The sequence below is a fragment of the Jaculus jaculus genome, chromosome 3 (genome assembly GCF_020740685.1).
Source record: "Jaculus jaculus isolate mJacJac1 chromosome 3, mJacJac1.mat.Y.cur, whole genome shotgun sequence".
Classification (NCBI taxonomy): Eukaryota; Metazoa; Chordata; class Mammalia; order Rodentia; family Dipodidae; genus Jaculus; species Jaculus jaculus.
Genome location: NC_059104.1, coordinates 180,254,414 through 180,267,016, shown reverse-complemented (window position 1 = coordinate 180,267,016; position 12,603 = coordinate 180,254,414). Strand labels below are relative to the sequence as shown.

Sequence of the window (12,603 nt, the reverse complement as noted above, 5' to 3'; positions counted from 1 at the left end):
CCTTAAGTTCAAAGCCACAGCTGCCTCTACAAGATTAAAGCCTGACCTGCCAGCATTTCACACACGGGGCCTGCGGAGGAGCAGTGCTGTAGCGTCTTTATACGTGGCATAGTAGGGCGGTTTCTCTGGTTTCCCTGACCCTCGGGACACCCAGATGGCAGCTCAAGGCCTGATCTGAATTGTGGGAGTCACCTGTGGAGGGGACTTGAGCAGATGATGTGGCTGGCTCTGGAAGGCAGATACTGTCCTCACCTCATTTCCCAGTTTCCTTCTCTTGAGTGTGCTCCCTGTGGAGGCTGGGACATTATATACTTGCTTCTACCCCCAGCCCTGTAGCTAGAGGTGAAAAAGTGATGCATTATTGCAGGTAAGCCCAAGTCCAGTATGGTATTTCCAGGAAAGTGAGTCTTTTCCTAATAAAAAGATCGCACAGCTTTTATAATCGGTCTGACTACTCAGACTCAGCACGGCTCCTTGCCACACGGAAGAATCCAGGCCTCACGGTTGCTTGGCAAGCTGTGAAAGGAGACAGAAAGAGGAGCCTGGTTCTCGCTCCTACACAACAACACAGCAATCCAGACAGCTGCCCAGAAGCGAAGTCCTAGCTACCCATCAGGCCTTCCAGTCACTGCACTCAAAGGCTTTTCCAGCCAGGCATGGTGGCGTGGGCCTTAAGTCTCAGTACTGAGGAGGAAGAGGCAGGAAGATTGCCATGAGTTCAAGGCTAACCTGAGACTACATAGTGAATTCCAGGTCGGTCTGGGCTAGAGCGAGACCCTACCTCAAAACAATAAGATGAAATAAAATAAAATAAAATGAAAGGCTTTTCTGTTTGATGCAGCTTGTCTCCAGCTAGTGGAATGGGCGCACAAGCTGACATGCGAGGCACCTGGAGCCAGGCTGAGCAGAAGATGGGCGAGCTCCACGGGGGGCTCGACAACTTCTGCTGAGAGCCGGAAGCTGCAGAGGCCTGGGCAGGTCAGGTGAGCCCTGACTGTACAGGATTACAGGGTTGGTGATTCTTCCTCTGGCTAGGTTTTTCTATTTTTCAATTTACAGTGTGCCAAAGGATTTCCTCCTTTTATTTCCTTTCAATTTCCTAGTTAATTTCACTCTGCTTATAGCAGGCCTGAAGCCCTGTTCTAGTCCTCTGTGGAGGGCAACAAGATCCCATGGTGCCATCTTGTCCGTCCCTCGGCAGACTTAGTGGACAGAAGACTGAAGTCAAGTGGGTGAAAGCACACGCTCCTTCATTTTCCTCTGGCAGCCCTGTTGTCCGAGTGGACTTGGTGGGAAGGCTCAGGGTGGACACTGGTTTACTCGTGACTGAGAGAAGAGAAAGTCTCACCTTTCTACAGCTCCACCTTCTTACAATCTTCATGCAGGATTCTGATTTCTAACTCCCTCCCTTATTTCTTAAACAAAATCCTGCCCCTTTCAGCGTCTGATCACACTAGCGCAGACGTTCGCTGCTGATCTAGCAGGATGGGAAGAACGACAGGTTTTGTGGGAGGAAAGCGAAGTCTGCTCAAGCGGCAAGGTAAAGGTGCGCAGCAGAGAAAGTGGGCCCAGAAGAACTCAGTGCTGGGCCATCGGAGTCCCACCTGCTGTACGTACTCAGCAACTAAAGATCAGGGTTGGGTAAAGGAATCCTTAACTGCTACATACCCTGAGGATAAGGTGCTTCAGTTCATCATCTGACAGAAATGTAGGCTTGTAGTTCGCTTCAGTATATGGATTGGTGGCTCCTGAGGGGGGAAAAAAAAGAAAGAGTTGGGGGACTTCCCATGAAGTCAGAGCTGTACAGTAGCCTCATGCCTCTAGCCTTGTGGGTGAGATGTGGACTCCATGCCTGAGAGTTATATCTTATTTTCATTTGTCTATTTATTTACTTAAATTATTTATTTGAGCGTGGGGGGGAGGAATGGGCACACCAGGGCCTCTGTCACTGTAAACAAACTCCAGACACCTGTGCTACTTTGTGCATCTGGTTTTACGTATGTACTTGGGAATCGAACCTGGACCACCAGGCCTTACAAGCAAGCACCTTTAACCACTGAGCCACCTCCCCTGCCCTTTCTTCTTTTCTTTCTCCTTCACTGAGACAGGGCTGGATATGGCTTGGGTCAGAATCCCATTGAAAAAGAGAATACTACTGCTGACAAGAAACTTGAACTTGCTTTTCTTATTATAAAGGAAATCAGGAGATAATTAGTGGTGGTTAAAAATCAGCTTCTAAGCAGGGCGTGGCAGTGCACACCTTTAATACCAGCACTCAGGAGGCAGAGGTAGGAGGATTGCTGTGAGATCAAGGCCACCCTGAGACTACATAGTGAATTCCAGGTCAGCCTGGGCTAGAGTGAGACCCTATCTCAAAAAAAATAAAACCAAAAAAATAATAATAATAATAAGTTTCTGGGGTCTAGAGAAATGGCTTAGTGGTAAAGGCATTTGCCTGCAAAGCCAAAGGATCCTGGTTCAATACTCTAGGACCCACATAAGCCAGATGAACAAGGGGGCACATACATCTCATTTTCAGTGGCGGGAGGCCCTGGCGTGCCCATTCTGTCTCCCTTTCTCTCTCCCCTCTATCAAATAAATAAATAAATAAAATATATTTTTTAAAAATTCAGCTTCTGGGCCAGGCATGGTGGTACACATCTTTAATCCTAGCACTTGGGAGGCAGAGATACAAGGATCACTGTGAGTTTGAGGCCAGCCTGAGACACAGTGAATTCCTGGTCAGCCTGGTCTAGAATGAGACCCTACCTCGGAAAAAAAAAAAAAAAAAAAAAAAAAAAAATCAGCTTCTGGGATGGAGATGGTTCAGCACTTATCGTGTTTACCTGCAAGGCCTAACACCCCAGGTTTGATTCCTCAGCACTCATGTAAAGCAGATGCACAAAGGGGAACATGCATCTGGAGTTCAACTGCAGTGGCTGGAGGCCCTGGAACGCCCATTCAATCTCTCTTTCTCTCTCTCTCTGCTTGCAAATACATAAGATTTTTTTTTTAATTAGCTTCTAAGACAGAGGCAGGTCTATAAACAAACCAGACATGGGTAGGTTCCTCCCTCCTGAGTATCTGACAAATGGACCATCTAGCTGTCCATCAAATCACCACTCTGACGTTCTTGGAATCAGCCTGGCTGCCAGCCCTGAGTTACGCATCACAGCAGCAGGAACGTGTTCTAATTCACTGGGAGTGGGGGGGGGGGGAGGCGTGGCAACCTGAGCAATGCATTCCTCTGGCCCAGGCTGAAGGGGACAAGACTTGTGCTTATAAGGCTCTCAGCCTGGCATATTCAGAACAATAACTGACCCAGGAAAACTGCCTGTAAATGACCAGAACATGCAGAATGGTACGTGGTGCAGTGAGGCAGTTCCAGTGCCCAGGGAAGAAGAAGACAGACTGTTGGCCATTTCTACATCAACTAAGAAAGTGCAGGCTTTCCTCCACACCCACTGAAACTTTCCAGTTTAATAGAAGTTAGTTTATAATAACTTAACCCATGACACTAAGAGCTTCATGCTGTATGGACTGAACTAGCTGGGTACTGAGGATCAATTTTCTATCATTCTTCAAGCATAGAGTTCAACACACATATTTTTGAATAATGATAAAAAGTCAGAACAAACTCCTTCTTTCTGGTGACCTGTAAAGCTGTAAAGATAGGACTCTCAGCATGCAGGTCTGATGTGACTGAACTCCTTCTTTTCAATTTCATCAAAGGTACAAGACTCACTGTGGAAAATTCCAGCAGTGAAACTCACCATAAAGTCTGATACATTACAGATTTCTCCTGCGGCCTGGACAAGCCACTTCTACTTTTTTGCCTCTGTTTTCTCACCTACCCCACACTCAGCAAAGAAGGAAAATACTGCCTCCCTCACAAAGAGTCAATCTAGTTCGGGAAAATTCCAGGAAGATGAAAATATCATCAGTGTCCATTCCTGACAATGAAACACAGTGAGAACTATCTATCAACTGGTGACTCACTCGTTAGAAGGACCAAATTAAATTTTTCTCTTAAAACTTGGGCTGTCTTTCTTGTATCACTCTTCATAAACGTTTCTACAATTTTTTTATATCACTGTGAGGGTGGGGATCTGCACAGGCAAGAGGGACACCAGGCGGTATTTTCTGATAGGAGGTAGCTAGATGTGTGTGTACACAGACACACGTACACGCACAGCTGATGTGCCCTGGGGTGCATGGCTGATAAACTGAATCCCAATATCGCATAAGCTCAATAATCACTCGGATGTGCCTCTTCAGGCTGCTGAGAAACCCAGGAACACTACTCAGGGCTACACACGTGAAGTAACCACTGGGTGCTTCAGCGACAGTCCAAACAAGGCGACGTCGGGGACCAGAACAAAAAGGGCAACAACACCCGGCTCTCACCTCTCAAGGTCTTCATGTGCTGAACAGCCATCCTCAGAACAGTAAGTTTATCTAATTTCCTGGACATGGCATTGCACGTTGGGACCAAAGAAGCCAACTCATCAATGAAACTGTTCATTTTATCCCGACGCCTCTTTTCAATCTGGCTGTGAGCTTCCCTGAACAATGACACAAAAATGTTTTCTGTTAAGATGACAAAAAAAAGAAAGGTGTTGTAACCATTTTCGATATTCTATGACGAGGCAAGTTTAGAATTCACAGAATGTTTCAAATTAGACTTTTATACTAAAATTACCTGCCCCCAAACCCAGTGGTTTCAGTGAGAGGTCAGAACTTGCTTATTTACTTGTTTGTTTTAATATTTATCTCTTCTTTAGAGTTAATAAAAAAAATTAACAATTGCTCTATTATAGCAAACTGAGCTATTAATTTTTCCTCATTACTTTTTTCTCCAGCCTATATTAAACTGGATTTTGAGAGGGGGTAGAATGACAGAAAGGTGGGAAATAAGAGATTTCACATAGCCAAGCATCCACAATCATCATAGGGACCCCAGGTCTTTGAAGTCTGTAAGGAGCCTCCTGTGAGCCTGCTGGGGGAGTCTCTCCTTTGTCTTCAGAGATATGTTTTTGGAGGTACTGGTACTAACACTGCCATTCCTGGATTAACTGGGACCCACCTAGATGCAACAGATGCTATGTCTGTCCCCAGGCTTCCTAGGGCAAGGGGTCACACTCATCCCACTAGGAGTGCCACCCATTGACACAGGATGACACTTTCTTGCGTACTGTCTCCCTGACACGTTTGCACCTGCTGTTTCTGACCATCCTGCCAAGGGGGAGGATCACCAGTGGAAAGTCAACACAGAGCCATGGGCCTCCCACAAAGGCTGGTCTACGAGGGAAAAACTAGAAGTCTAAGGCCAGTGTCTGCTGCCTGCTAGTTCTGTTTCCCGTGACCCAGCAGCAACCGGCCCCAGTATAATGACAAGAAAGAAAGAGGACTACATGGGAAGTCACAGTAAATTGAGTGGGGTGGAAGGACCAGATTGGAGGATCTCAAGGGACCTGGAGTGCTCCAGATCTAGCCTTCAGATGCCACTTGAAGTACAAAGAGGGTCCTGTCAGAGGCGAGGTGCAGCCCAGGAATGGAAGGAATCACTGAGCCATGTCTGCTCTGGAGGGGCCATGAATCAGGAAGGAGGAATCTGCTAGAGACTGCGGAAGACACCAGCCTGGACTGTTTTGCTACCTCCCAAGTTACTTTTGGTTAAACCATAGAGGAGTGAAGAACAGAAGGCCACCTCTAGCTGAGGCCCACTTCCTGCTCCTGTCCGCTGAGGGCTGAGGGCACAGAGCCTCTTCATCTGTCCCTTAGGCACCTGGAAGCAGCAGGGTGTGTGGACAAAGCAAGGGGTCAAGCTTACCTTGCATTTTTAATCCTTCCTTGGTGTTCTGCATACTCTAACCTAGAGGAAGAAAATGCAAAAGATAAAACTGCAATTCCCCTACAGACGGCAGGTAGTGTTAGCAATCTTTTTTCTTCCTGCCTGATTCCTATCACCCCTCTACAACAGATACACAAGGGTTCCTTGGTTGTTAGCCAAACTAGGGATTGGGGAAGTAGGGATGGCTCTGTGCCCACAGGTTCATGGTCCCCTTGCTTATCTCCAGTCAAGACATGGTGGAGCAGGCCCCAGGTAACAGGATGTGTACACTGTGCAAAGAGATGACAGTAAGACCACAGCAGTTCAAACAACTAGATTTCTGGTACCTTCCATGAGGGTCGTCTTTGTCTGTGTCCATGCTTTCTCTACAAAGACAAGAGAGGACGAGTGCATGTTAATAAAGGCATTCAGAACACCTTCTTGTCAGAATGCAGAAGGCTTTCATTTATCCAGAAGCCATACAATTGCATGGAAAGCTCCAACAACCATAATACAGATTAATGATGAGTAACAGTAGGAAACAAGAAAAATTACATTCAACCTACTATGGAACCTGGCCTGGCTTTATATTACCAAACAAAAGTTATGAACAGTCCTGACAGAGTTTGCATGTTACATGCATTTAGCCACATTCTGGTTGTTTGAGAATCCACAGGCTCTATGGAGACTTTTGGTTAATGAGGAAGCCCAAACATCTATACCACCATATCCCCTGGTTGTTCTGGATAAATGAAGCGCAGTCCCAAGATATGAGTGCGTGTCTACTTGGTGGGTGGGAGTAACTGAGCAGGGGCTAATTAAAGCACCGACAAGGAAGCAGAGTGGAGCTCAGGCGGCATTTCAAAGGCACCGTTAGCCACCCCACATCTTGCTCCTCCACCAGGTGGGCACCCCTCGACCCTAGAGATCCATGTGTCATGACATCTGGTGGCTCAGTAAAAACAGACCAAAATCCCCAAAGAAGGAGTTCCAGTCCCTCCTTGGGTCAGCACACTCCCTTCTCTGCCTCACTCATTTATCAGGAGGCACTGACTGCCTCCCAGCCTCCTCTCCTTCCCCCTTCTCCTGTAAGAAAGGAGTGATGATGGCCTTTCAAACAGTACATGCTGTTTTCTGTGGATCTGTGGGATCACATCAGGGCATTTTAGAATGGTGCTTCTGCCTAGGTGCCCTGGTGCCCTCATGGGCAGTCTCTCCAGTAGGTTTCACAGCTCTGAGGAAATCATACATGCCACACAGGCAAGCATGCCCCGTCACCTGGAATGTGCCCACCACAGCAGCCAGGCTGACCCCGTGAGGTGAGGAGACGCTGAGGACCTTAGCACAGGAAAATCAGGGAAAGGAACTGTGGTGGCTTAAGTAATGACTTCTCGATGAATTACAGAAGGCTTGCCACCTGGGGTCTGTGACAGAATCCAGAGGGACAGTGGGCAGGAACAAGACTAGGGACCATAGGTTTCGGTGACAGAAGCCCCAGAGCATGTTAGTGGCTCCATGGAGAAGAAGACTCACAGAGCTAAAGTGATCTGTGCTGGGCCGTCAGCTCTATGGAAGAAGCCCCTCAGTCGCTCCTCACACCCTCTCCATCCCCTGAGTGTTGGCTCTCTCAGTGATCTGGGATAACTTACATATTAATCATAGCATCTCCTAGTGGGCATCTGACCTCCAGCCACTGTGCTCCCCCAATTCGACCTGTGAACTTCAGCAGAAAGGACATCTGCTGTGGGGAGACACCTCCTTGGAGATTTCCCCTCATTATACGAAAGAAAACCTCATCAAGGGACATCTGGGAAAGAGCCCTCACAGCCAGCTGCCTCAGCAAGGGGAGGTGTGCTCTCCCTGCTCGGCCCTGCCTTCCTCCCTAGGAGACCACAGGTGCACAAGAGGGGGGATGGGCGGGGACATTTCCTTACTCAAAAGAAAAGGCATCAAGTCTAAGAAGAAACAAATGCTATTTAACATCCTGGGTACATGCTAATTTAAACAGTCTTCAAGGACAAAGTCAGAGTCTCTAGGCTGCCTGCAGGCTGACTTCCACTCATCCATGCCACACACATTAGTTAAGCATCTGACACTTGCTGCCTTCTTCGGAGAGAGACCCAAGCAGGCTCTCTTTGCAACCCCTGGTATTGTCTTCCTGGATTCGACTCTCTTGCTCCAAGGGAGAGCTGGAAAAGGGTAAAAGGCAGAACTTGGCTTTAAAGGTGCTCCTTTCCCCCTGACATGGAGGGACGGTGGGGACAGGAGTTCACGTCAACGCCCAGCAGTACTGCACGGCCTCCTGGCTGCTGATCCAGGGGCCATGAAGCCAAAACCAAATGAGCAGCACGGGGTGGGGGGTGGGGACTCTGCTTCCACCCTCTCCGAGAGCAGAGTGGCTTTCCCCAGCTGCTCCAGACCCACCCACTGGTGCCCAAGGTCAGCGTGGCACATGGCCCCAGGCCTTACTGGTAGTCAGTGATGCTGCCTTTCCGCTTGCGGTTGCAGTCCACGCCACCGGTGCCCAGGGAGCCGGACAGCAGGTCGGTGGGGCCTGGAGACATGAAGTCGCTGATGGTTGAGGAAATGTCCATTCTCTGGTCCGCCATTGGAAGGATGCTCTACCAAGGTGGCAAGGGATCGTTTAGTTCAATGGGTGCCCCGAAGGCCTTGCGGCACTGAGGCACATGGGGCCGGTTTCCTGCACTAACATTTCTCACTCAGCCAACCCAGAGTAGGAAGGACAGCATACTCATTTTAAAGTGGATAATTTTTCATGTGAAGACACAAAAGCCCAAATAAGTTGGGTGGCTTCCCTAGGTCCTATACTGAGGCATGGGAGAACTAAAAATCTGAGGCTTAAGAAGGTGACCCAGTGTCCCGTATGTTCTCAGGCACTCCTTATTTTATTCCTTATTTTATTTCATTCTGATAATCAGCAAAATAATTAACAAGTTGTTTTCTTATGACCTTCCTAAAAATTGTAAGAAAACATACAACATGAGAAAGAATGTAGCTGGGTGTGGTAACACACACCTGCAATCATAGTACTTCAGAGGTAGAGGCAAGAAGATCATGCCTCAAGGCCAGCCTCGGCTACACAGACCCCTTCAAAGTAAGTCCCACTGGGAGTAGCGGAAATGTAGTTCCTCTCTCTTCCATGACCAAGTAAAGTCTGACCTGTTTCCCCTCTTTACCCTGCCTTTTTGTACTGCACCCACTTGCATACCTAAATGAAGACTGCAAACAAATTTGCAAAGCAAGTTGCGTGTTCCTATTTTACAAGCTTCAAGTAAGCTCACTTTAAAACGAAGCCATCGGGTGGAAGGGGAGGCTGGGGATAAGTACCTTGCAAGGGGCTCTAACTCCAAACCGTGGTGAAGAGGCCACACTCTACAGGCAGCCAAGAGCTCCACGGGACGGGACGCCTGGGGCTGTCACTCCCTTCCTCCAGGCCCAAGTTCCTGCATCTGCAAAACATGAAGGTAAGGGTGAGCACTTTCCCCAGTCCCCGCGGTCAGGTCTACACTAATGTTTCACTTTTATGAGCACTACTGAGAGTGTACAGCTTTGCACACATATTCAAGCATTCGAGCTGTTCTCTTAGATTTCTAAAAGTGAGACCAATGGGGCAGAAAGAGACCCATGCTAAATGTTCTGGAACATACTGAAACACTGTACTCCTGGGCAGCTCTAGTCATTTTTATCCCCCTAAAGCGCCTGCCAATCGGAAAGCCACTGTGCTTATGTGCCCCCTTAAATGACTTGGGATGGCACCTCACCGGTAGGCGTTTCTCTGCCCCCTTATGCGTCAGCTCGCATCCACTTCTCTACCAGATACCCCCCATCCCGCCTCACCATGTGCGCCTGGGCATGCAAGAGGACGGCCTTCAGCATTCCGTGAAGCAAGCCTCCACGCCCGGGCCTGTCGCTGTCCTCTGAGCCTGTTTCTTCCCACTTCCATCGTCTCCCCGGTCCTGGGCTCGCTGATAACTGTGTTCTTTTTTTACTTCCAGTGACGCGGTTTGAACCCAGAGCCTCAAGCATACTAAGCCAATCCTCTACCACTGAGCCACAGACCCAGCCCTGACAATTTTGCTTATTTTGCTGGGGGGGGGGGGCAGGACCATATCCCACCAAGTTGCCTGGATGCTCCTGCTGAGGCACTCACACCCTAACTCTAGCTTGAACCCTCTTCCCCATCTCTTCACGATTACCTTTCCAAAGCTCCTTGCAGAATCCTGTATCACCACTTCTCACCACGGGGTCATTCGCATCTGCCACCTGGATAAAAGTACTCACTCCACTCCCGTCTTGGGAGTGGGGAGCTCTTTTAAAACAAGAGCGCCAGGGCCTTGCATTTTTTAGGCAAGTGCTCTAGAACTGAGCAACACCCAAGACCAGGTAAAGAACTATCAAATTTGGACACTATCTTCCTCTAGCTGTTGTTCCATTTTCTGTCTTCTTTAAGTCTGCGCCCTGACTCAGATCCCGTCACTCCATCACTGCAATACTGCAGCCCCAGCTGGCCCACCAGGGGCCTCCCATTCTCAAGCCCACAGCCAGCCCTAGACTCCTGGCTCCTGGCTCCTTGGCCCACAGCTGCGTGGCGCTGACCTCTCCTGGGTTGCTTGCTGTCTCTCGTCGTGGAGACGCCACCTGCCTGTGCATCTTCTACCTCAGGAGCCACAACTTTTTGCCCCTCCCTGGCTCCTCCCCGTCTCCCTTTCCTCTACACGAGAGAAGCCCGTGGGTGCTGTGGGACGACTGCCCCGTGCATCCGCCCTCTCTAGGGGTCCTACCTAGTCTCATTGTCCCAAATACCAGCCAGACGTGACAGCACTGTATTCCCAGCGACAAGCACATCTCCATTTCAGTGTGCAACAGAGACCTCACACTGACACACGCGTGTCTCCAGACCCAGTCCTCCCCAGGCGGCAGGTACCCTCATCCCCCTGGTTCCCAGACCCCAAGCCAATCTGACTCCATTCTTTTTTTTTTTTTTTTTTTGGTTTTTCAAGGTAGGGTTTTACTCTAGTCCAGGAGGCTGATCTGGAAGAATTCACTATGTAGTCTCAGGGTAGCCTCGAACTCACAGTGATCCTACTACCTCTGCTTCCCGAGTGCTGGGATTAAAAGCATATACCACCACGCCAGTCTTTTGACTCTGTTCTTTGTCCTGTTACTGTCATGACACTGAAAACAGGGCTTTGCCATTTCTTTCTTTCCTGTCTCCGCTCACACGTCACGTCCTCAGTGCTGCCTCCTTGAATGGCCACAGAATGAAACCTGCCTCCTGCTCAATGCCTCCACCTAGTTGTTTTTTAACCAATCCACATTTTTCCTAGAACAGTCTCCTTCCCTGTTCCTCTACTAGCTGCTCCCCACAAGGGAGGGCGTAAGCCAGGCTCTGCTGTTCACTGCCTGGACTCTCACAGGAGGGACCCTCCTCCCTCCCTCCCTCCTTCCCTCCCTCCCTCCTTCCCTCCCTCCCTCCTTCCCTCCCTCCGTGGACAGGAATGAACTAGTCACATCGAGTTCTTGGCTCAGCATACACATTGTAAATACTTTTTTATTAGTTTTCCTATTAACTTTTGGGTTTTATATGTAGTACTAAAACTGACATATTATAAAAAATCATTTTTTAAACTGAATATAACACAAATATTCTCCTTTACACTAAGATTTTATAATTTCTAGTTTTGTTTATCCATTTTTAATTAATTAATTAATTAATTAATTAATTAATTTTGAGGTAAGGTCACACTCTAGCCCAGGCTGACCTGGAATTCACTAAGTAGTTTCAGGCTGGCCTCAAATTCACAGTGATCCTCCTACCTTTGCCTCCCAAGTGCTAGGATTAAAGGCGTGAGCCAACATGCCCAGCACAGAGAGAGAGGGCATGCCAGGGCCTCTAGCTAATGCAAACTAACTCCAGATACATGTGCAACCATGTGCACCTGGCTTTATGTGGGCACTGGGGAATTGAACTCAGGTCATTAGGCTCTGCAGGCAAGCACCTTAACCACTGAGCAATCTCTCCAGCCCTTGTTTATTTTTGAGACAGGGTCTACTACGCAGCCCAGGCTGGTCTCAAACCCGCAGCTGTTGTTGATGACGCCACCTCAGCCACCATTCCTGCTGCCATTCTCTCTCACCTTCACAGACAGGCAGCCAGGGTGAGTGCACAGCTCCACCTTCCAGGCCTTGGGCCTTAGAGATCCCTGCCATTTGGGGGCACACGTCAGATACGGGGTGCCACCAGTATCCCCTTTACTGCCTGAACTGATCAGCCCAACAGCCACTGGCCACCAGTAACCAGAAGGTACCGAGGAGACTTATTTGTTTACCTGAGGTTACAATTCTTAAGCCTCGATCCAGCTTGGAGAAGCAAGGGACCGCTGCACTTGCTGGTCACCTCAAAGCAATTTTCATGTTTTGTAGTTTTCTTCCAGGCACTCAACTTCTTCCAACAACCTACAGTGGGGACCACAGGAAAAGAAAACCCAGATGTCATTTTGGGGCATGTGGGCTATAATTCTCTTGTGAGCTGAGAGGACTGGGAGCGCTAGCTGATGAGAGCTGCGGCCCGTCTGTCACCACAGCCAGGCTGCTCCCACGGGCCCAGTGACCGGCCATCCTGCACAGGCCTGTGACACCTACTTAAGCTGCGAATGTGGCAAGAGACATTTCCTGTGAAAAACCCAGGCCTACGTATGGGCTCCTGGATACACCCTTGAGAGAGGGCAAGCGCGCTGCACTCCCATTTC

At 48.9% G+C, this 12,603-nt stretch overlaps 1 protein-coding gene across 3 annotated transcripts in view; it reads right to left on the bottom strand.

Moving 5' to 3' along the window:
- Arntl (aryl hydrocarbon receptor nuclear translocator like) overlaps positions 1-12,603 on the bottom strand; it is a 110,835-nt gene that overhangs the window by 26,816 nt on the left and 71,416 nt on the right. For 2 of the 3 annotated variants that reach the window (XM_045145022.1, XM_045145023.1), the window contains exons 3-9: positions 12,184-12,310; positions 9,182-9,303; positions 8,303-8,454; positions 6,181-6,219; positions 5,834-5,875; positions 4,408-4,565; positions 1,669-1,748 (exon numbers count right to left, since the gene is read on the bottom strand). In XM_045145022.1, coding sequence (XP_045000957.1) covers positions 1,669-1,748; positions 4,408-4,565; positions 5,834-5,875; positions 6,181-6,219; positions 8,303-8,442 — 459 coding nt within the window. In that variant the 5' untranslated portion in view covers positions 8,443-8,454; positions 9,182-9,303; positions 12,184-12,310. Of the gene's footprint in view, positions 1-1,668; positions 1,749-4,407; positions 4,566-5,833; positions 5,876-6,180; positions 6,220-7,482; positions 7,572-8,302; positions 8,455-9,181; positions 9,304-12,183; positions 12,311-12,603 lie in introns of those variants that run through there. The other variant, XM_045145024.1, reaches the window with a different exon arrangement.